This window comes from Equus caballus, chromosome 13 (assembly GCF_041296265.1).
Source record: "Equus caballus isolate H_3958 breed thoroughbred chromosome 13, TB-T2T, whole genome shotgun sequence".
Lineage (NCBI taxonomy): Eukaryota > Metazoa > Chordata > Mammalia > Perissodactyla > Equidae > Equus > Equus caballus.
The window spans coordinates 12,429,940-12,455,148 of NC_091696.1; the positions used below are offsets into that span (position 1 = coordinate 12,429,940).

Below are 25,209 nucleotides of genomic sequence, written 5' to 3' on the forward strand. Positions count from 1 at the left end.
TAGAACAAAGAATCCAAAAACTTATATGGGGCAACAAAAGACCCCGAATTGCTAAAGCAATCCTGAGAAAAAAGAACAAAACGGGAGGCATCACAATCCCTGACTTCAAAACATCCTACAAAGCTACAGTAATCAAAACAGCATGGTACTGGTACAAAAACAGGTGCACAGATCAATGGAACAGAATTGAAAGCCCAGAAATAAAACCACACATCTATGGACAGCTTATCTTCGACAAAGGAGCTGAGTGCATACAATGGAGGAAAGAAAGTCTTTTCAACAAATGGTGCTGGGAAAACTGGAAAGGCACATGTAAAAGAATGAAAATTGACCATTCTTTCTCACCATTCACCAAAATAAACTCAAAATGGATCAAAGACCTAAAGGTGAGACCTGAAACCATAAGGCTTCTGGAAGAAAACGTAGGCAGTACACTCTTTGACATCAGTATTAAAAGGATCTTTTCAGACACCATGCCTTCTCAGAGAAGGGAAACAATAGAAAGAATAAACAAATGGGACTTCATCAGACTAAAGAGCTTCTTCAGGGCAAATGAAAACAGGATTGAAACAAAAAAAAACCCACTAACTGGGAAAAAATATTTGCAAGTCACATATCTGACAAAGGCTTAATATCCATAATATATAAGGAACTCTCACAACTCAACAACAAAAAATCAAACAACCCGATGTAAAAATGGGCTGGAGACATGAACAGACATTTCTCCAAAGAAGATACACGGATGGCTAATAGGCACATGAAAAGATGCTCATCATCGCTGATCATCAGGGAAATGCAAATCAAAACTACACTGAGATATCACCTTACACCCATTAGAATGACAAAAATATCTAAATCTAATAGTAACAAATGTTGGAGAGGTTGTGGAGAGAATGGAACCCTCATACACTGCTGGTGGGAATGCAAACTAGTGCAGCCACTATGGAAAACAGTATGGAGATTCCTCAAAAAATTAAAAATAGAACTACCATACGATCCAGCCATTCCACTACTGGGTATCTATCCAAAGAGCTTGAAGTCAGCAATTCCAAAAGTCCTATGCACCCCAATGTTCATTGCAGCATTATTTACAATAGCCAAGACATGGAAGCAACCTAAGTGCCCATCAACAGATGAATGGATAAAGAAGTTGTGGTATATATATACAATGGAATACTACTCAGCTGCAAAACAGAACAAAATCATCCCATTTGCAACAACATGGATGGACCTTGAGGGAATTACGTTAAGTGAAATAAGCCAGTTAGAGAAGGATAATCTCTGTATGTCTCCACTCATATGAGGAACTTAAAAATGTGGACAAAGAGAACAGATTAGTGGCTACCAGGGGAAAGGTTGGGTGGGGTGTGGGCACAAAGGGTGAAATGGTGCACCTACAACACAAATGACAAACATTAATGTACAACTGAAATCATACAAGACTGTAACCTATCATTAACTTAATAAAAAAAAATCAAAAAAAAAAGGGACACATGGGTTGTTTCCATTTTGGGCTCTTTTGAATAATACTGCTATGAACATTTGTTTATTACTTTTCATGGAAAAAAAGTGTGCCCAAGCTCTCACAGTAATTTAGGGCCAGGTCTCCTTCAGTTCTCCAGATCCTCAATCCAATGCTCTTGGCATTATACATACTGGATAGTCATTAGCATCCTGTTACTATCCACTGAGTTATTCATCCAAACCAGCCTAGACTCTAACCAGCCTCTAATTTTCAGGGCAAAAACACTCAGCACACAAGATTTGAAAGAACATCCTGTTTCCTCCCATTGTACAAAATTCCAAACAGTCCAGCACATTGAAAAAACACACACACACACAAAACTCCTACCATATTCGAGACAGTGTTTTTAAAAACAGATAAATAGTGGCAAGATAAAGTTTTGATATTCAACACTGGTGGCATCCAGTAAAGGATCTCTGTCTAGACACACTACTCTGATGAAAAATTAAAATTCTCTAGCACGGTTAAATAAAGTTGGTTAGTTAGAAATGGATATAACAGAATCAAGGGGAAGCCAGCTTACATGCAAGTCACCATTAATCCCTTTACGTAACAGTATAAAGGTTAATATCATATCTCGGCAAGGATATAATGAGGCTTCAGATCACATTCTTCCACAAAAGAACATTTAAAATGCAAAAACAAATAATCAGGTTGTCAGGACAAACGCATCCAAAGTAAAGAGAGAACCTAACAGAAGCCAGAAATTTGCCAAATTATACATCTTTCTCATTTAATGCAAGAAAATCAAATAAGCATTAAGTATTTGAAATCATCGACTATTACAAAATGCGATTTGAGAGAGAATCTACTTTTATAAATAAGGAAACTGAAGCCCAGATTAAGAGACTGATATTAGCTCATGCAACAACCTAGCACCAGCTGAAAAAGCCCTGGCCTGTGCTAAGTGGAAATCTTCAAAGCAAAGGACAGTGGAAAATTTCAGAGCCATGGCAAAGTTGACCTTTGGTGGGGAACTGTGGGGCATAATGCCATTTTAATGGAGAACATTGTTGAACTACTTAGTAGGCAACCTAATTGATTTTCCAAGAAACTCTTCCATGCTTTCCATTTGTGTACATGTCTGGGCCCCAAGGTTAAACCTGCAAAGTGCTCACATTTTCCTCCCTAACTAAGCTAAGAATCAAGTCTCATATGACAAGCTAAAAAGAGGTTACTTCGCTATGAGGTTGAGTACTAAAAAAGAACTTAATGAGAATTCTACAGCTACTAGTTCCTCGTGAGAAGAAAATGTTACCAGTAAAGAAATGGCAAGGAAAGATCACATCAAGAGACTCTTCCATATAGAACTGAACAAAAAACAAAACCCATGTAGTACTCAGTCAGGCTAAAAAGTGTGCCTAATGAAAAAAGATTTAGCAAAGGACACTATTAACTATCTCAGGCCTTCGACTTCATCTAGAAGACTACCTGGATGCCCTATGGCCATTTAAAAGGAACACAAAGGAAGGTGAGAACTAAATCCCAGAAAGACAACGACATAAGTGTGAAGTCTCTGAGTTTATATCATGAATTAATAGTTAAACCTTTATCTAACTGAATCTTCATTCTCTGATCTGCTTACCTCTTGCCCAAAATTATCTTTCTTCTATCACGTATCACCCTTGACCTCAGGAAGAAACTTAGGGGAAACATGACAACTGTGTACAAACATCTGAGGAACTTTAGAAAGTAAACTGGCTCTGTGTAAACTCGAAGACCAAAACAAGGACCAGCTGTCAATGATGAGAAGGCCAATTTCAGCTCAATCTAACAAAGCCTATGCCCCCTTTCCATGACCTGATTAATTCCTACTTACCCTACAAAACCCAGCTGATACATTCTCCCCTCTGGGAAGTCGTCTCTATTTGCGCTAGGTATGGCTCACACTGCTCTCTCCTCAGTACTTTCCACACTACTGTAGCCATCTCTCACCCTCAAACTGAGTTTCCTGAGGGCAAAGATTTCTGGCTTCTACTCCTCACTATAACCTCCAGACTAACCACATTGGCTGACAGGGGTAAGCTTTTACTAGATGCTTGTAAAAGGAAGCAAAGAGGAAGAGGAAGGGAGAGAGAGAAATAAAAAATATAGGAAAGTATTCCACTGGGTAATGGCTAGGACTTCTCCCTTAATGTACTGTTTTCAAATTCTTTTCTGCACAAGTTATCTTAAGCAGAAATCTAATATACAAAACAGAAAAACATGGAGCTGCTAATTATTCTAATAAAGAAGAACCGGAGACAACATAATGTTCATCAGTAAGGAATCAAGATGTTAAAAAAAACAAGCATAGGGGCCAGCCCCATGGCTGAGTGGTTAAGTTCACATGCTCTGCTTTGGCGGCCCAGGGTTTCACTGGTTCGGATCCTGGGTGCGGACATGGCACCACTCATCAGGCCACGTTGAGGTGGAGTCCCACATGCCACAACTAGAAGGACCTGAAACTAAGATATACAACTATGTACCGCGGGGATTTGGGGAGATAAAACAGAAAAAAACAAAAAAAAAGATTGGCAACAGTTGTTAGCTCAGGTGCGGATTTTAAAAAAACAAACAAGCAAGCATAATATTAGGTAGATCTATAAGGACAGACAGGGAGGAGGAGAAATGCCCAGGATACGTTGCTGAGTGAAAAACTGCACAACATTATGCACAGGATTCCATTCTGTAAAACTCCAACAAAATTATCTTTGTATGTATATAGAAAACACATCAAACTATTAGAGTGATATCCTTGGGGAGCGAAACTAGGATGGGAGTTGTTTCATGTTTTACCCACCTCTCACATTTGATTTACTTATAATGAGCATGCTTTTTCTTTTTTTTCGTTTCTGCTGAGGAAGATTTGCCCTGAGCTAACATCTGTGCCAATCCTCCTCTATTTTTTTGTATGTGGGACACTGCCACAGCATGGCTGGTGAGTGAAGTACGTCTGCACCCAAGATCCGAACCCATGAAGCTGGGCTGCCAAAGTGGAGTGCACAGAGCTTTAACCATTTGGACACAGGGCCAGGCCTGTGCATGCTACTTTTAAAACTATAAAAACAGACAACTGGATATCCACATGCAAAAAAATGAAGTTGGACCCTTACTTTATACAATCTATAAAAGTTAACTCACACTGCCTTAAAGATCTAAACATAAAAGCTAACTATAAGACTTATAGAAGAAAACAGAGGAAAAGCTTCATGACATTGGATTTGTCAATAATTTCTTGGAGATGACAACAAAATAACAAATAAGTTGAACTTGATCAAAATTTAAAACTTTTACACATCAAAAGACACTATTAATAGAATGAAAAGGCAGCTCACAGAATGGGAGAACATATTTGCAAATCATATATATAAAAGGATTAATATCCAGAACATATAAAGAACCCATACAACTCAACAACTAAAAAAACAACCCAATTAAAAAATAGCCAGGGGGCCAGCCCGTGGTGTAGTGGTTAAGTTCAGCATGCTGCTTTGGTGGCCTGGGTTTGTGGGTTTGGATCCCAGGCGTGGACCTACTCCATTTGTAAGCCAAGCTGTGGTGGTGACCCGCATATAAATGGAAGAAGATTGGTACAGATGTTAGCTCAGGGCTAATCCTCCTCAGCAAAAAAAAGCCAAAGGGCTCAAACAGACATTTCCCCAAAGAAGATAGACAAATGGCCAGTAAGCACATGGAAGAATGCTCAACACCACTAATCACCAGCAAAATACAAATCAAAACCAGAAGATACTAATTCACAGCCTTTAGGACCCAGGGTACTTTCAAACAGAATGTAAGTGTGGGCGAGGATGTGGAGAAACTGGAACCCTGTGCACTGCTGGCAGGAATGTCAAATGGGGTAGCCAATGTGGAAGATGTTATGGCAGTTCCTCAAAAAATTAAATAGAATTACTCTATGATCTAGCAATTCTACTTCTGGGTATATACCCAAAAGAACTCAAAAGTAGGGACCAAAGCAGGTATTTGTACACCCATGTTCACAGCAGTGTTATTAAATGTGAGGGCAATCTGACTGCAACATCTGTCACCCCATTGATCACCAGGGTTGATTTGGCTGACCTAGCTGGCTATCCCCTTCGTCCTTCACCACTCCATGTGCATCCCTCTCAAAGTTGTGCACTTAGAGAGGGTGACCTTCGCCTATAGAGGAGGACCATTCTTCGGTCAAGGGTATACAAGTAACTGCACTCCTCTGCTACAAGCTCTCAAGGTCCACAGCAGCATTACACACAATGAGCAAAAGGTGGAATTGACCCAAGTGTTCATCAACAGATGAATAAACAAAATGTGGTACATACACATAAAGGAGTATTACTCAGTCTTGAAAAGGAAGGAAATTCTGGCACATGCTACAACACAGATGGACTTTGAAGACATTATGCTCAAGTTAAATAAGCCAGTCACAAAAGGACAAATATTGTATGATTCCAGTTAGATAAGGTACCTAGAGTAGTCAAATTCACAGACACAGAAGGAAAATGCTGGTTGCTGGGGGTTGGGAGGAGGGTGAAATGGGTAGCTTAGTGTTTAATGGGCACAGTTCCAGTTTGGGAAGATGAAAATGTTCTGCGGATGGATGGTGGTGATAGCTGCAGAACAGTACGAATGTACTTAAGGACACAGAACTGTAGACATGAACATGGTTAAAAAGTTAAATTATTCTTTTCATACGTTTTACCACTGCCTCTTAAAAAAAAGGAATCAGCTGAGTAAAGGGAGAGGGGGCACTCTGACCCTTTATCCAGCCCTAGAGGCAGGGCTGTGCCCCGCACCCCAGTTTGGAAACCACAAAGTTTAGTCCAGGTGATAACAACGGAGCAACGGCTCAGGAACAGTGCTTACAGTAGCTAAGAAGCACAAGGTCGGACTATTTTAAAAGTAGATCACACGCTTCTACTCAGTCATAAAACTACATCTTCATAACTAAATACCTTTGCTTCCTCTGCCATTTTTCTCTCTTCATCCACCTCTTCAGTCTTTGCTGAATCTTCACTTTGGAGTTTTCTTCTCTTTTGCTTGGGAGCCATGAAGCCCTGAAGAAATTTCTTTATGACACTGGCTTGAAGGGCAATCACACACTCACCAAAATCCTTCAGTTTCTCTAATGAGATCACCTACAGAGTATGATTTAAAAACCAGATTGAATGAAAGGCCAAGAGAAAGATGAAAGGAGGCTATTCTCAACTAAATTCAAGTCAACCTAGACCCAAATGGGTCTCATAGCATTAATTTAACTGGTTCCTCAGATCAATGCATGGCTTACGCCTTTAACGCCTTTAAAAGTAGCCAGCTACTTCCACTTCCCCGGTGAAGGGATCCCCTAGATGCTGAAACTTGCTCTACTTAGAGAAGTTACAGAACTCACTAATTCACTCAGTAATTGAGTACCTACTATGTGCAAACTACAATCTCAAGGCAAAAAAAACTGAGAAGGAAAATAAAAATTTACTGATCTACTGGCTTACAAACTATATGCCAGGTAATATGCTTTACAGACCTGAACTCATCTAAGCCTCATAATCATTTTATGGATGAGGAAACAGAGGCCAAATCACTTTGATCCAAATCATGAACACTACCTTCTCAGTCACACAAAACATACCAATTAAAAGATACCATTTTATAACTAGAAAGAGAAACAAAGAAAAATGATAACTCAATGTTAGTAAGGCATGGACCTGGGTTTTGCACAAAGCAGGCAATTGATAAATATTTGATAAACAAAAAAGTAAATGTAATATTTGAAATTGGCAAAATTCCTTGGGTTGCATAATTCTTCAAAAATCATTAAAAAAAATATTTAAATCCTTTTTCTCAGGAAACGTACCGAGAATTCACCAAACTAATTAAAAACAAAAAAAAGGTTGCTACATAATTTGCTAATTCTATTACTAAAGAAATAGAAATACAAAAGCCTGACAGTAAAAGATTTATTCTATCGACCCCACGGGTTATTCTGTACCCCAAAGTGATATAAAGACTACAAGAAATGGACAGTATTTATAAACTAGGAAAAATGGAGGAAAAAGATGCAACTGCTCACAAAAATCATACAACTATTAATACAATGCTATAATGCATATGAATAATTTAAAACGACCCAAAATATGAGTATGTTTAAAGTTACATGGACTTTATTATTTAAAATCAGTAGAAAAACATTTTACAATAATAACTGAGAGAAAGTATTCTACAATCTTCTCTCCAGCTTTGATACCTAAACCTTCCTGATTCTGAGATGGGAGGCTGGGGGGCGGATCTCGAATTGTTTCACCTATATCACCTAAGGGTCCTTCTGAGCAGTAAATGACAGGACTATTAATGGGCCTTGAAAGGTACCCATTTAACAGCTTGAGTGTTACCCAACAAAAGCATAACCACTGAGCTGCTCAGGTGTAAAGTAATGGACAAAAGCAGGACACACAAACATGTTTCATACCTTAAAGCACGGGCATCACATGAGAACAGGTATGTTAAATAATGCTATGTGACTAGGACTTCAAGACTGATTTTCACTCAACTTAATAGAAAAGCTCTTTTTGACCAAAGGTTCTGAGTCAACTATTAGATTTTTCTGGATACCAGCAGAAGACAATAAAGGAAAAATATCATGTGTACATAGAGAATTTTTGGTTCCATACGTCTCTTTCCAGACACACCCAAACATGATTTCCAGGGTTATCTGGGCAAGTCAAGAACACTATCAGGGAACAATTTCATGAGTTTTCCTGAGTAAGAGATGTCAAAGGGTGTTTTCTTATATTCTTACCCGAGCTTCAAATTCTGATGTTTCTTCCACATAACCAAGTCCTCCCTTTTGTAACCTTGTTGCAACTTCAATGAGATCACTGCGAAGAAAGTTTAAAAGCTCCTGGTTGCCATCACAGGATTTTAGACCCAAATTTGGCTTCCGGGCCAGATGAATAGAATGAATAATGTCCTGGTATCTAGACAAGTTGGGGCAAAAGGAAAGAGAGATAAAGGAACTTTTGAGGATGGTCTATAAATTTCAATTACTTAAATGATATGTTTTATTTTTAGAAGACTTATTTAGATCTCTTTCATCTCTCCTTGGTGTTTTTTTCTTTTCTGAGGAAGATTAGCCCTGAGCTAACATCCATGCCCATCTTCCTTTACTTTGTATGTGAGACGCCTGTCACAGCATCTTGTCGTGCATTGCCAAGTCCACACCCGGATCCGAACCGGCGAACCTCGGGCCACCGAAGCGGAACATGCAAACTTAACCGCTGCGCCACCAGGCCGGCCCCTTCTTGGTGTTTTTTAAGTCTCATGTTTCTTTCAGAAATTTTGAAATTTCTCTTATTATTCATTCATTTTAAAAACACACATTTTTTTCTGTATAATTCCAGTATCTGAAGTGTGTTGCTTTTCCTAGTTCTCATTCATGTTACCTGGTTTGTGTATTTTTGTGACTTTTTTACCATGAGTTTCTTGGAATTTTATCTGTGGAAATTCTTTGAGGCCTGGTTTGAGGCTGTGCTCCTCCAGAGAGAATGTGCATATGTTTATGTCAGTTGCCAGAAACTGCAACCAACGTGAGACAATTTTAAATCATCTGCCTGGAATTCTTCACAACACAAAAGCAGCAAGAATTTGAGCTGAAAACCTACACAAAGACTTTCAAGTTCACTCTCACACTCAAGATTATTAACCCTTCGAGGTCTCAGCAATAAAGACTCCAGCAAGACTCTCCATCCTGGGTGGGCCATAAGATTCACTGTCGGATTCTTATACTAAGATGAAAACTAAAGCTCAAGGTCATCTAAGTTGAGTACTAAGCTGCCTTTTCATTCAATAATAAGAGTTTTTAATATTATTTTTCTGAGTACAACTTCACTGTGTCCCACTGGTTTCTTATAAAGGATTCTCCTTTTATTGCTTTCTAGATACGTCATTTCCCTTTTATTTGCTTCTTTGATGTAAGTGTCATCTAGGAATACATTGAACTTACTACCAGTGAGGATCTTCTTGGTCATCTTCAAAGAATTTATTCCTAATTTTATTGCAATCTGATCAGAGAACATATCCTGAAACTCTCTACTTTTTAAATTTGTTGAGATTGTTTTTGTGGCTCAGGATATGACCAATTTTTATAAATGTTCGATGGATATAACAAAAAAACTCTTTTTATGTTTCCAACTGACCTAGTATCCTTTTGTACTTAAAAAACATTTTTTTATTGAGACATAATTGACGGCACATCCTTTTATTTATATCCTTCATCACTTTACATATTTTCTTGTCAAGGACATATATATTTTTGTTTTATAAATTTGAACCTCAAATGGTTTGTGATACATTATCCTATCCCCTTGGATCCCCAGAGGAAACAACTCAACCAACAAGAAAATAGACAAACAAACTGGGATAGATTCACAAATATTGCACAGATTCATGAATAGTAGAGAGAAAAGAAAATGATGGAGTTCAGTTATAGAAAACACGATGGCTGTTTAGTAAAATAATGCTGAGCAAAGACCAGTGAGTCTCAAAAGACTATGTCCTGCTTGATAGCCTTCAACAAGTTAAAAAAAACAAGCACAACAAAAGAAGGCTTTTTAAAAAATATTCAGTAAAACCAAAGGAAGAAGTGTAAGATTTCCTTTCAATCCTGACAATCTCTAACCTCTTCTAAGGGAAGGATTTGATCTGTTCACATTTAGTGAATGGAACAAGTCTTTTCAATCCAACGCATGTGTCTATCAAATATTTTAACCAAACAGATGTAACACCATAGAAATGTATTCTTTTGTGCTTAATATCCTTAATATATAAAGAACTCTCGCAACTCAACCACAAAACATCAAACAACCCAATCAAAAAATGGGCTGAAGACATGAACAGACATTTCTCCAAAGAAGATATACTGATGGCCAATAGGCACATGAAAAGATGCTCATCATCGCTGATCATCAGGGAAATGCAAATCAAAAATACACTAAGATATCACCTTACACCCGTTAGAATGACAAAAATATCTAAAACTAATAGCAACGAATGTTGGAGAGGTTGCAGAGAAAAAGGAACCCTCATACACTGCTGGTGGGAATGCAAACTGGTGCAGCCACTATGGAAAACAGTATGGAGATTCCTCAAAAAACTAAAAATAGAACTACCATACGATCCAGCCATCCCACTACTGGGTATTTATCCAAAGAGCCTGAAGTCAGCAATCCCAAAAGTCCTGTGCACCCCAATGTTTATTGCAGCACTGTTTACAATAGCCAAGACGTGGAAGCAACCTAAGTGCCCATCAACAGATGAATGGATAAAGAAGATGTGGTACATATATACAATGGAATACTACTCAGCTGCAAAACAGAACAAAATCATTCCATTTGCAATAACATGGATGGACCTTGAGGGAATTATGTTAAGTGAAATAAGCCAGCAAGAGAAAGATAATCTGTGTATGACTCCACTCATATGAGGAATTTAAAACTATGGACCAAGAACAGTTTAGTGGATACCAGGGGAAAGGTGGGGTGGGGGGTGGGCACAAAGGGTGAAGTGGTGCACCTACAACATGACTGACAAACATTAATATACAATTGAAATTTCACAAGATTGTAACCTATCAATAACTCAATAAAATAAAAAAAAAAATGTATTCTTTTGTGATTCTATCTATTGACATTTTCCCCTGTCTTTCTTAATTTGCCTAGTCACATCTGAATTTAGACAGCATGATTCTAAATATAATTTTAATTAATTTACACATTAAGCAGTGGGCGAAAACCAGTATGATTTACCCATTATTATTCACAAAAGTCTGGCCAAGTTGTAGAGAAGGTACTGAATGGTATTTTCCTTCTCCCTTCAATCAAACCTAAATTCAACCACAAAAGCGTGCAGCCAGATATTAAAGGTGGCCTTAAGCCAAAACCTTGTGCTCGCTTTGATAGAAACAATGGCTAGGACTGGAAAGACACTAGCAAATCTAGATGGAGTTGATGCTAATTTTGTAGACAGTTTTTATTCTGGGGGGCTGGTTTGAGATCTAATTCACATAACACTAAACTCACCATTTTAAAGCATATACTTTCAGTGGTTTTTATGTTGTGGATGGAAGCATCAAAACTATCTAATTCCAAAACATTTTCACGACCCCATAAAGAATTTCCATTCCCGTTAGCAGTCACTCCCAATTCTCCCCTTCCTCCAGCCCCTGGCAACCACTAATCTATTTTCTGTCTCTATAGATTTGCCTCTTCTGGATGCCTCATATAAATGGAATCATACAGTATGTGGCCTTTTATGTCTGCCTTCTTTGACTCACCATGTTTTCTAGGTTCATCCACATTATAGTATATATCAGTACTTTGTTCCTTTTTTATGGCTCAGTTTATGGATATACCACATTTTGTTTATCCATCCATCACTTGACAGCCATTTATGGTGTTTTCACTTTTTAACTATTCTGAATACTAAAAGGATATTCTTGAATACCAACTGATGTGGAACTGCATTTGCAAGGCTGCCTAACTACAATAAAGCTCTCAACCTGATGCATGTCATGCATCATTTACTGAATAATTCTGCTACCTTGTATATACATGATTTAAAAGCATTATTTTTCCAAACACGCATGATGTGTCAAGAAAATATCAAGCAAAAGAAGATAAAAGAGTTACAAACATTTAAAAAAATTTACTTTGGGCTGGCCCCGTGGCCGAGTGGTTAAGTTCGCACGGTCTGCTTCGGCAGCCCGAGGCTTTGCCAGTTCAGATCCTGGGCGCGGACATGGCACCGCTCATCGGGCCATGCTGGGGCGGCATCCCACATGCCACAACTAAAACTACACAACTATGTACCAGGGGGCTTTGCGGAGAAAAAGGAAAAATAAAATCTTTAAAAAAAAAATTTACTTTAATAGCTTTTATGGCTAAACAAAAAAACCCTAAGATATTTCTAATATCTAATGCTAAACGTGAGATGCAAGCAGCAAGATGAAAATCCTTACCTCTTCTCTAGTCTCTCTTTAAGCTGACTTTCTCTTATTCCCTGAGGGTGCAGGCAGTTTAGCAACTCATCCAGTTCCTTCTGACTATCACATAAAAACCTGTAGAGGCAAAACACATCTGATTAAAAATCTGAAAAAACTCAAAACACTAAGGAAGGGATCGAGGGTTGCTGATGGGAGTTGGGAGAGCAGAATTTCATACTCGTTCACAAGTACAACAAATAATTTATTGTTTCCATGAGGTCTAATGTTAACTTTAACCTAGGACATTGGAGTCAATGTTTCCTACTAAAATATAGTATAAGACAAATTTCATAAAGTTAATAGGCACATTTGTCCATACACCTTCAAAGAGTAAACTTATATACAAAAATAAAAGACAAAAGGTCAAGGGTGATCCCAGCTAGAACAGTCAATGCAATCACAAAGTAGAAGGGACCCTCTCCAAACTTAGCTCCCTGCCTAAGGCAGAAGTGACACAAAGGAAGATTAATGGCTATGTATACAATTTTTTATTCTTTAATCAATAAAGATGAAAATCCTAAACACTTCTATTCCCAAACAGACTGAAAAGCATTTCCAACTCTATGTAAGATCTACCATATATTACACAAAGTAACACTGAGGGCTGGGGGTGGATAAAATTTCAAGCTCAAACAAACAAACATATTCTTACCAAAAACTCAAGTCTGCTTTTAAAGCAACGAGTCTACATATCCAAGAAATCAAAGTCACACAAAATGATCTTGATAGATAATCACTAACACACTGGTATCATTACATTAAATATTTTCTTCACATTGAAAACGAAACAGAAAGAGCAACCAGATGAATGCTCACATTACCATAGGTTCTGTCCTTGTTTGGGTATGGTGGTCTCTACAGCAATTTCTGTTGCTGATCCATGTTGTGTGTTCATGCTTACATTTTTGCCTAGGTTTGGTTTTTTACCTAAGAAAAATTTATACATCAGGTTGAATACAGTAAATACCCAATTCCTAGTTTCAAACCTAAGCAGTACATAGTGACAAATCCAACAACTAATAGCACAGATGTTGCCTATTAAATATACCCACATGTACAATAAATGCTAATTTCTCTTAAATAAATTACACACAGCACATTACCTGAGATACCTGCTCTCTGTACAGTAGAATAGTTGTACAAATTTCAAGAGTACTGCAACTTACAATGGAGAGGGATGACTAAACTCTTTATATCAAAGCAAATAAAAAATTTACTCCTTGTACCATGTTTAGCCAAAGGCATCTGTGGTGAAGGAGAGACAACTGAAATATTTTCTACAAACTTACCCCTGGAGGCTTCAAATGTCAAATACGATTAACTTTTTTGTAAACCAGATCCTATATACTAACATATGACATTAAAATAGATAGATCTTAAGCCAATATTTGAGTCCCTACGTAATACTACAATTGGTTCTCTCCCCTGCTCCTACTCTCTTCCCTTTATCCTACAGCATCTTCTCTGTAATAACACATAACCTTGTTTAGTCTTTTCAGTCAGGCAATTCGGAAGGGACTCGCCATGCTGGAACTAGAAAACGTGAAGCAACAACATCCACCAGGATGCTCTAGAAGTGAAGGGATTTAGATGCCCATCTTCTCTCAGAAGATTCTCAGGTTACAGAGTGGACCTGATTTCTAACAACAACCATTAAACTTTGAAAACACCTTATAAAATCATAGTCCCTCATCCTGCTGGACTCTCTCCAAGTCTGAAGATCCTGACTTCACATTTACTGCTCTCAAACATAACTGCTCTCACCTGGGTATTTACCAAGTCTACCAAAACTAGATTTTTCTAAGTGCTACAATCTAACACTTAATATAATTCAACACGAAAATGCCTTAAATTTGAAGTTTTGAGCTATATATTAATATCCTTATTTAATATTTTTGTGAGTTGGAAGTTTGGGTTATGCGTTTTTCCAAAATGAAAGAAAACTACTTAAAAAAAAAGAAAGATTTCTCAAAGAAATATAATGATCTAATATTCAAGAAGCAATTTTCTTTAGGTTATAAAAAGTAGAGCTGGAAGGAAGCTTGTGGATCATCTAAACCCATGTTTTCAACACGGAGTCAAGTTGCCTCCCAGGTAACATCTGGCAATGTCTGGAGACACATTTGGTTGTCACTATTGGTATCTAGTGGGTAGAGGCCAGGGATGCTGCTAAATAACCTACAACACAAAAGACAACCCCCCACTACAAAGAATTATCTGGCCCAAAATGTCTAACACTGAGGTTGAGAAAATCTGATCCAACCTAAACATGTGATGTTTTTAATTTTAAAAAAATTCTTTTTTTATTTTATTTATTTTTTTTGAGGAAGATTAGCCCTGAGCTAACTGCTGCCAATCCTCCTCTTTTTGCTGAGGAAGACTGGCCCTGAGCTAACATCTGTGCCCATCTTCCTCTACTTTATATGTGGGACGCCTACCACAGCATGGCTTGCCAAGAGGTGCCATGTCCGCACCCGGGATCCAAACCGGCGAACCCCAGGCCGCCAAAGCAGAACGTGAACACTTAACCACTAAGCCACCAGGCTGGCCCCCAAAAATTCTTCTTTTAATTTCTTTCTTGAAATACTTTATACATATATATTCAAGAGTCATGCATGTGTCGCTCAACAGGGATACATTCTGAGAACTGCAATATGAGGCGATTTCATTATTATGCAAACATCACAGAGTGTACTTACACAAACCTAGAAGGTATAGCCCACTACACACCTAGGCTCTATGGTACTAACCTTATGGGACCACCCTCGTACACGCGGTCTCTGTCACTGACTGAAATGTCATTACGTGACACATGACTATACATATATACTCCAAACAACAATATATATACACATTTAGAAAAGTATGCTTATGTATTTATTTACAAACTGATCACATCCATGTAACCAGAACCCAGATCAAGAAAAAAAACATTTTCAGTGCCCCTTCATGACCCATCCCCAGTCACTTGTTTTTAGCCAGATATCTGCTGTGTTTCTGCTCACTAGGATTTTAAAATGACACTCAGGACCTTTTCTGTCTTGTTTGCTATCTTGTATCACAGCACATGAAAAATGGGTTGCCACATAAGACATGCTCCATAAATACTGAATAAATGAATTTAAAAGTGGAGGAAGAAAACACATAACTGCCTTCTTGGCCCCCTTATCTTAACTCCAGCCCCTGAGGTACCTACAACAAAGAGATTTCCAAGGAACAAAGTTTGAAAGCTATTTGTATATAATCTAATACCCAAACATGCTGACACTCAAGCTCTTTAACTTTTCATACTATGACTAGAACAAAGTTGGTAATCAAATGGTTAGTTTCCTTCCTTCTTCTATGCATTTCACATCCTCCTACCCCACTCTAATATATCTACCAAAGAAGGCAATAAAGAAATTTTGCAAATGGAAAAAGTGACAAAGGTAAGCCAGTCCTTAATATTGACCCTATTTGAGCAGGGTAGAATAACTAATAGATGTACATACTACGGGGACAGTAGTCCTCATCAGGAGAGTCTGTATGGTCTTTGCGGTGATGGTTGAATCGGTAGTCGATGCTGTCATGAACCCAGCCTTTTTCAATGAACAATCCTGGAACTTCATCTGAGAAAAGCCAGTATCTACAAATCACAACCACATATTAATAAGATACTGATAGATCATGAGCGCAAGATGACTTTACTGTTGGAGAAGATGATTATAGACTATCACTGAACATTCAGTCAGATACATATTATAAAGTAAAGCATAGGATACCAAAATTTTTGGAATTTGAGATTCATTTAATATCTGTAATTTTTGTAACTTTTAATATTTCTCTCCTGTAGGTTCTACACAAAGTATGCATTTAAAATATACAACCATTTTTAAAGACCTCTGTTTGGATTACATTTCACTTATCACCACAATTTGAGCTTCATATCTGTGGTATCTTCAAAGACAGAGTCATGTCCTATGTAACTCTGTAACCCTAGCATTTGGCACAGTCAATACTCAATAAATGTGTGCTAAGTAATTCTGTTTCCCAAATCCACAAACAGGAAAGCCTGTCTATTCTTAGTACTTGAGACCATTTCATAACTATTAACAATATAATAGCCCTAAAAGATGACAAAATTAAGTTTAATAACTTACCTATTATGGTTTCGATCTGTACCAATAGGAGTCCTACGCATGACTAGTTTTGCCTTGGCAATTCCTTCCTGGAAAGCCTTCTCGGCAGCTGCTTTGTGCTTTCGTATTCGTTCTTCTTCAGCTTCACGTTCCAGTTTCACTGTTAAAGATAAAAAAGAATCAACTAGATTTTTTTCTAGTAAATTCCACTCTTACAAATTAAACAAGATACGAAGTGAAAAGTGCTTGGTATAAAATAATTTTCATCAGACCTTAGTTTCCTTCTCCTAATTCCAATCTGTTATTTAAAAAAATGACATACAAAGCAGCAATTTCTATCTGGTCCTCCTATGTTCTTTGCAATCTGGTGATGTCTCATCATCAACTCAATGCAAAATCTTTTTTCTCCAAAATTTAACTTATTAATTTTAATAATTAATTTTATTGATTTTTTTTTCCTGAGGAAGGAAACACTAACATATTTTAGTCCTGAGGAATCTGACAGTAATTCAGCCTATTACCCTTGGTGACAAGAAAAAAGAACTGAGAAAAAGGGCAGGGAAGCACTTGTGGATAATAACAATTATTGCATATTGAATACTATTTTCCGACTTAGCAAGTTACTACTGTTAATGATGCAAAAAAGAAATTTATAATCAATTTGTTGCCGATCATTCATTACATGGGTTTATTCTATCCAGATACAAATTTCCCTCAACAACAAAAGAAGTCCAGTAATCTTGCCTTTTAAGTTTTTCCATAACTGTCACAAATTTTGTTACTATAAGTACAGAGCACTGCTATTTACAATGTCAGAATTTTTCATGCTGATCTTCTACTGACGACAACATCTACAATATGGTGAGGATCTGGAAAATGCATCAGTTTAAAGATGTTACTTTACAAAATTAAGACAAATCTCTCTTATTTAAAACCATCATGATATATGTTACCTTTAATAAAGTTTTCTAGCCTGAATGAACTGCATGTTTGCAACAATGATTACAGTAGAGATCAGTACAAAGGTAAATGACAAGAGCAATGGATAAATTACAATAAAGAAAAAGTCCTTTTCCTGAGGCCACCAAGAAACAAAAGCAATTTAGGACAAGTCATCAAAAGAAGACCAAATTTAGTTCCAGAGGTTACAGTACTGAACTAGATATGGAAAGACCTGAACTCTAACTCAAATACTGGTCTTTGCAAAATATTAATATTCTCTGTCCCTTGTTTCTCTATATCAATAATAGAATATGATACACCTTTCCTTTCTCCTATATTAAGATAAATACAACACACAGAGGGACACTTCAGGAACTCAAGAAGAAAACATTACAGTTCAGGTAAAACACAGCTGAAGTGTGATATATACAAAGTTAATCTACATGCTGTTTTATTTGGAATGCAATTATACTGTCTTTAAAATTGAAAAGTACAGGGGCCGGCCCCGTGGCCAAGTGGTTAAGTGAACACGTTCTGCTTTCGCAGCCCAGGGTTTCACTGGTTCGGATCCTGGGTGCAGACATGGCACCGCTCATCAGGCCACAGAGCACAACCAGAGGCACCCACAGCTAGAATATACAACTATGTATTAGGGGACTTTGGGGAAAAGAATAAAAAAAAAAAACGAAAAGTACACATATATACATACTCACACACACTGTGCATGCACATATACAGATACTTAAACATTTCAATGGCCTTAAGTAGTGTAAACTAAAATTTGTTTTAAAAGATATGTATTTTCTAATGAAAGAACTACTAAAACAACAAAGTTGTTTGACTTAACCTAAAATCTCTCACATAATTTAAGACTATTTCTAGGTATCTATCTGTCTAATACTTAGCATCCAACTTTGACAAATAAATAGTTTTTACCATCTTTATTTCATAAGCTGAAAACTTTCATAAGGTTGGAAACTACAACATGATCAAAATAGTTCAGTCTTAAAGAAAAAAAAAACCCTAATAAATTTAGTTGGTTTATTGTGGGTAATAGCAACTAGAACTTTGTGTACACTGTAAGATTGATCACACAAGTAAGTATTGATATTGATGGGTGCCAAGGTTCTCAGGATACAAGAAGGGACATACAAATATAGAATAAGAAATAGCAAAGCAGAATCCTTGCGTGTCAAGATTTACTTAGGAATAAATTTTACAAAAGAAATACAAAATGTATACTCTGAAAACTACAAAACATTGTTAAAAGAAATTAAAAATCTACATAAATGGAAAACACTCATGTTCATGGATCAGAAAACAAAATATCATTAAGACAGCAATACTCAAAACTGATCTACAGATTCAACACACTCTGTACCAGAATCCCAGCTGGCTTTTTTGTGGAAGTTAACAAACTGATTCTAAAATTATTGTGGAATTACAAGGAACCCAGAATAGCCAAAATTATCTTAAAAAAGAACAAGTTAGAGGATTCACATTTCCCCACTTCAAAATTTATTACATGGGGCCAGCCCTGTGGCTGAGTGGTTGAGTTCACATGCTCTGATTTGGTGGCCCAAGGTTTCACTGGTTCGGATCCTGGGTGCAGACATGGCACCGCTCATCAGGCCACGGTGAGGCGGCATCCCACATGCCACAACTAGAAGGACCCACAACTATAACATACAACTAGGTACTGGGGGGGATTTGGGGAGATAAACGCAGGGAAAAAAAACTATTACAAAGCAACAATAATCAAGACACTGTGGTACTGGTATAAGGACAGACACATAAATCAAAGGAATAGAAGTGAGAGTCCAGTAATAAATCCATGCGTCTATAGTCAAATGATTTTTGACAAGGGTGCCAAGATCACTGAATGGTAGAAAGAACAGTCTTTTCAACAAATGATACTGAGACATCACAGGACAGCCACATGCGCAAGAATGAGGTTGGATCCTTACCTCAGACCATACAGAGAAATTCACTCAAAATGAATCAAAGACCTAAACATACCAGCTAAAACGTTAAGATTTTTAGAAGAAAACCATAGGGATAAATCTTCATGACCCTGAATTTGGGAATGGATTCTTAGACATGACACCAAAACCAAAAGCAACCAAAGAAAAAAATGGATAAATTGGACTTAATCAACATTTTTAAAATTTGTGCTTCAATGCACACTATCAAGAAAGTGAAAATACAACACACAAAACGGGCGAAAAAATTTGCAGACCGTATATCTGATACGGGATTTGTATCTAGACTACCTAAAGAACTCTTTCAACTCAATAATAAAAAGACAACCCAATTTGAAAAAGGGCAAAAGATCTGAATTAATATTCCTCCAAAGAAGACATACAAATGACCAAGAGGCACATGAGAAGATGTTTGACGTCATTAGTCACCAAGGAAATACATATCAAAACCACGAGATACCAATTCACATCCACTAGGATGGCTAAAATCAGAGAACCATAACAAGTGTTGTAAGGATGCAGACAAGTGGAGAAATCAAAACTCTCATACACTACTGGTAGGAATGTAAAACTGTGCAGTCACTTTGAAAAACAGCCTGGCAGTTCCTTAAACAGTGAAACATAGTTCTATATGACCCAGCAATTCCATCCCTAAGTATATAAGCAAGAGAAATGAAAATTTATGTCCACACAAAAACTTGTACACCAATGCTTGCAGCAGCATTGTTCACAGTAGCCAAAAGATGGGAACAAACCAAATGTCTGTCAACTGATGAATGGATAAACAAAATGTGGTATTATCCAAACAATGGATTTTTTTTTTTTGGCCAATGAAGATTTGTTCTGAGCTAACATCTGTGCCAGTCTTCCTCCACTTTATATGTGGGGAACCACCAGAGCATGGCTGATGAGTGGTGTAGGTCCACGCCTGGGATCTGAACTCGCGAAGCCAGGCCACAGAAGCAGAGAGCACTAAACTTAACCACTATGCCACAGGGCCGGCCTCAAACAATGGAAGATATTCAGCTATAAAAAGGAATGAAGTACCGAAACACGTTACAACGTGGATGAATCTTGAAAATATTATGCTAAGAGAAAGAAGCCAATCACAGAAGATCACATATTTATTATACGATTGCATTTATATTTGTCAGAACAGGCAAATCTATCGACAGTAGTTGACTGATTGCTTAGGGCTGGGGAGGATGGGTGGATGGGTGATGACAGCTAAAGGGTTTGGGGTTTCTTTTTGAGGTAATGAGTATGTTCTAAAATTGACTGTAATAAAGGTTACACATATATGTGAATATATTTTAAAAGTTGAATTGTACACTATAAACAGATGACTTGTATGATATATGAATTATTTCTTAATAAAGCTGTTTCAAAAAAAGTTGATTTTTTTTTTAAAGATTGGTACCTGAGCTAACAACTGTTGCCAATCTTTTTTTGTTTTTTCCTGCTTTTTCTCCCCAAGTCCCCCCAGTACACAGTTGTATCTTTTTCATTTGTGGGTCCTTCTAGTTGTGACATGTGGGACACTGCCTCAGCATGGCCTGACGAATGGTGCCATGTCTGCACCCAGGATCAGAACCAGCAAAACCCTGGGCCACCGAAGCAAAGTGCGGAGAGAGAAAGAGTGAACTTAACCACTTGACCATGGGGCCAGGCCCCAAAAGTTAAGATGTGATGGTGTGTCAAAGCCTAAAACTTTTATGTTCTTACATCTTAATAAGACAAACACTAATATCTGAGTTGGCTGTGTGCTGAGGGTTTCAAATACCTCGTCATTCAATTGTAACAATCTTAACAAGCTTATGAGGAAATTGAGGCATGGATAAACTAACTTGCCCAAAGAAAGACAGCTAAGGCAGAGGCAGAGTCTGAACCCATGTCAGGAATTCCCCAAGTTGTATGTTATTTCCACCACACCTATTTGTGGATTTGGTCTGTTACTAAACCCAAAAGATGCCAACATCACATTAACCTAAGCCAAACTATCATTAACTGCAGAATGCCAGGCTGAACGCTCCTGTTATATGACATACTTAATAGAGTATGGGTTATTACACAAAAATAACTAGACAGTTATGACAAATAGAGACTCTAGCAGTACTTTAGTAATTTCCTTCCTTTTACTATCTTCTAAAGGGCTTCTCCTTGTCTCTCAACACAAGACTTTACCTTTCATCTCTCTCTCTTGTATTTCCCGCTCCTTCTTAGCCTGAATGGCAAGCAGCCGTCTGCTCTTCACAGCACTAATCATGTCTTCAGCTTCCATATCTACTTGGGGCTCAAACTTCGCAACTTCTTTTTTCCTATCAGTTTTGCCTAACCCATTCTCCTCTTTTCCATTTTCTTTATTTCTGGCTTCCATTTCTTTCCGTTTCTGTTTCTCTGCTCTCTTCTTATCATTTTCTTCCTTCAACACAGCAAGCCGTTCCTTCCACAATTCTGCAGACATCTGCTGTCTGGTTTCCATGTGGTCTTGCACTGAGTATGTCATAAGAATCCGATGGCAGAGTGCTGTCAAGATCTGTAGCTTCTCTTCTGATGTTAGTTCAAAAAATTCAGAGGTCTCTAGCTTCTCTAGGAACTCATCCTGTACCTCATTGTCCTCAAATGGTGCTGAATCTTTATTATCATCTGTGTCTGAGCCCTCACTTTCTTCCTGAACATCAGATTTGCGCAAGCAGAGCCGCACCAGCTCTGAAACAGAATGCAGAGTCAGAGGGATTTCCGACAGCTTCATTCCCAGCTCACCATAGTCTTCTGCTATTTCATCTTGTAATAAGGTCTGCAAGAGGATGACCAACACTCTATTCAGGTATAAAAAGCCACCCTTTTCTGCACTCAAGGCTTCCATAAGGGATACAGCAGTAATAGGATACTGAGCATCTGGTAAGAGTAGCCCAGAATAACAGCTCAAGAACTCCACCACCATGGCCACATCCCCAAAGAGTGTGTTGGGCAGCCCTTCAGGGGTATCCACCAATCTAAATGCTGGAAGGTTTTTACCAGTTAACTCTTGGTCCTCGTACCGCTTCTGTTTTTCTAGTTTCTCAAGCATTTCTTTCTCTCTCCGCTCCTTGGCTTTCTCCTTCAACTTTTCTTTCAGCTCCTCTCGTTTCTTTTTCAAATATTCTTTGCGTTGCTCTTCAGACATAGAGGCCCACCTCTTTTTGTGCTCCAGAAGCTCAAAGCGTTTTTGAACAATACTTCGCAATTCTTCTGGGAGACGAGCCCTATCTTCACTAGAGAGAAGACGAGCTGTTTTGGAGATAACACAGGACAGGGCGCTCTTCTTGTCCTCCCTGTCTTTGTTTTCTTTGTAGTAGGCAATAAGGTGTAGGGCAGCAGGAGGCAGATGTTTATGAGGTTTACTAGATGATCTAGGTGTACCTCCAGAATTCCGTGGGGCTCGTGTCATCTTCTGAGTGCCTTTGGCCATATCCAACAAAGTCATCTGTTTCATTTTGGTTTTAGGAGTTTTTAAGCCCTTTTTTGGAGATTTGGAATTCCCTGTGGATTTCTGGCCATTCAGGATGCCTTTGCTTCTGCCCTTTGCTTTCAAAGGTTTGTCACTGTGCTTCCCTGATTTCTTGGCAGGTGGGCCTTTCTTAGGAATGTGAAAGTTAGCATGTAGTTTGTTGGGTGACATCATCTTCATCACTTCTTCCAGATGCTCTTCTGGAGATTTGGAATTCTTTGAGTTCTTCACTTTGAGTGGTGAGCCATTCAAGGATTTCTTTAAGTGTACATGACACCATAACTTAGGATTTAGTGGTGAACTCAGAGAAGAGTTGTCTGTCTTGGATTTCTTTGAGGGCTTCCTGTCTGGGGATCCAGTATTCTTCCTCTTAGTGGAAGGGTTGAGAGTCATGTACTAGAATTTAAGAAGAGGGGCAAAATTAATTTTAAAAACTAATTTAAACAAGCACTAGTTAAACAAACTAAAGGACTTGGTCCCCAGCTACCCAGGTAAAGCTATATATTCACTTCTCCTCATAGACATTATGTCTCTGAAAAAACAAAGACATGAATGTTAGCTAATGTTTTAGCCATATCAAGAAAAAATTCTCTTGATACCCAGACTTAAAAATCTATACTCTAATATTAGCTATTTTTGCTATGCAAACAGTTTTCTGTATATACAGATTAGCAGTTCTTAAATACTTTAATGAAATCTGTGAAGCATTCCCCCAGAAACAACATACAAAAGTATACATACAATTTCAGAGTCCATCCATGGATCCCAGATTAAGGATACTGGATCTAGATAATGGCAACCTCTGAGGAATTTTAAAGATTTTATTTTTTTTTCCTTTTTCTCCCAAAGCCCCCCGGTACATAGCTGTGTATTTCTAGTTGTGGGTCCCTCCAGTTGTGGCATGTGGGATGCCGCCTCAGCATGGTTTGACGAGCAGTGCCATGTCCGGGCCCAGGATGCAAACTGACAAAACCCTAGGCCGCCAAAGCAGAACGCGTGAACCTAACCACTCAGCCACAGGGCTGGCCCCACTCTGAGGAATTTTTAAAGTATTGCTCTTAAGACAGGACTGGACTTTTGTTCTTTAAAACTTTGCTCCAACTTGGGGTATTCTATGCTTTTAAGTAAAAAGTATACTATTTAAATATCTTTCTCCAAATTCAGAAGCATATTTTCTTATTAAAAGTATCCATGAGTACGCTAACAACAAAAACACTGCTCACAAATGAGGAACCCTCCTGACTCTGAACTCCTGGTTCCTCAAACTCTTCTTTCTCCTCTCCCCATACCTGAAGAACTCATTCCGATGAATACACGACTAACTATAAACCCTCTAAATTCTCAATTTCATACAATTCTCTCTTTGACTATCCCCTCACATCTTTCAAATTCACCCCCTCTAGTACCCCAACTCTGCAATCCTTCAATCCCACCAGAACCTTAAATCCATTAATTCTATCACATTTTCACCAAGCTCACTTCCTTATCTTTCTTTACCCAGATTAAATTCCATAGTCCATCATTATAATCAATCTTGCATAAACCTGTGCTTTCTTTGCCTCTCTTGCTCTATTATATCTACTTAATCCTGGCCTACACATGTTCAGCTTAAGCATGACTAGAATAAAGGATACAATAACAGTGTGTGGTCTTACTTTACATTCATGGCACCAGGTACCTCAAGTAGGTCTTGAACGCCCCCCAGTAATCACAGTATATTCCCTTAGACCATTCACTTTCCCAGTCTCCCAGACATACATCTTCTGTCTCCTCAAACCTCCACTTTATCCCCATTATGTAGAATTAGAAAACAGGCTAGAACTCAGTCAATTCGTCATGATACCATTGTTTCTGTTTAAATTTGTATTTAAAAAAACAAATTCACACTGTAATTATATTCTTTAAAGCATCAAAATCAGCAAAGAAAAAAGCCTGGCAGCTAAAATGCAAACTAAACAAAATAATAACCAAGCAAGGAAAAAGTAAAATCTCAAAAAACAAACAAAAATTTGTTGTTTCAAGTATTAAGAGGAAGCCTAGATAACCTCTAGAATACTTGATTTCTATTACCCAAAGCAGCTGGAGGGCACATGGAGGGCACTGAGAGACTTGCTGAACTTAACTTCAGGTTTTTGAGTGTA

General features: G+C 38.0%; 1 protein-coding gene across 1 annotated transcript in view; it reads right to left on the minus strand.

The window, feature by feature from the left end:
- The window catches only part of BAZ1B (bromodomain adjacent to zinc finger domain 1B), a 73,483-nt gene that overhangs the window by 17,300 nt on the left and 30,974 nt on the right, over positions 1–25,209 (minus strand). The window contains exons 7-13 of the mRNA XM_023655439.2: positions 21,763–23,464; positions 16,676–16,814; positions 16,028–16,161; positions 13,358–13,463; positions 12,513–12,611; positions 8,298–8,475; positions 6,460–6,642 (exon numbers count right to left, since the gene is read on the minus strand). Of these exons, the coding sequence (XP_023511207.1) occupies positions 6,460–6,642; positions 8,298–8,475; positions 12,513–12,611; positions 13,358–13,463; positions 16,028–16,161; positions 16,676–16,814; positions 21,763–23,464 (2,541 nt within the window). The remainder of the gene's footprint in view (positions 1–6,459; positions 6,643–8,297; positions 8,476–12,512; positions 12,612–13,357; positions 13,464–16,027; positions 16,162–16,675; positions 16,815–21,762; positions 23,465–25,209) is intronic.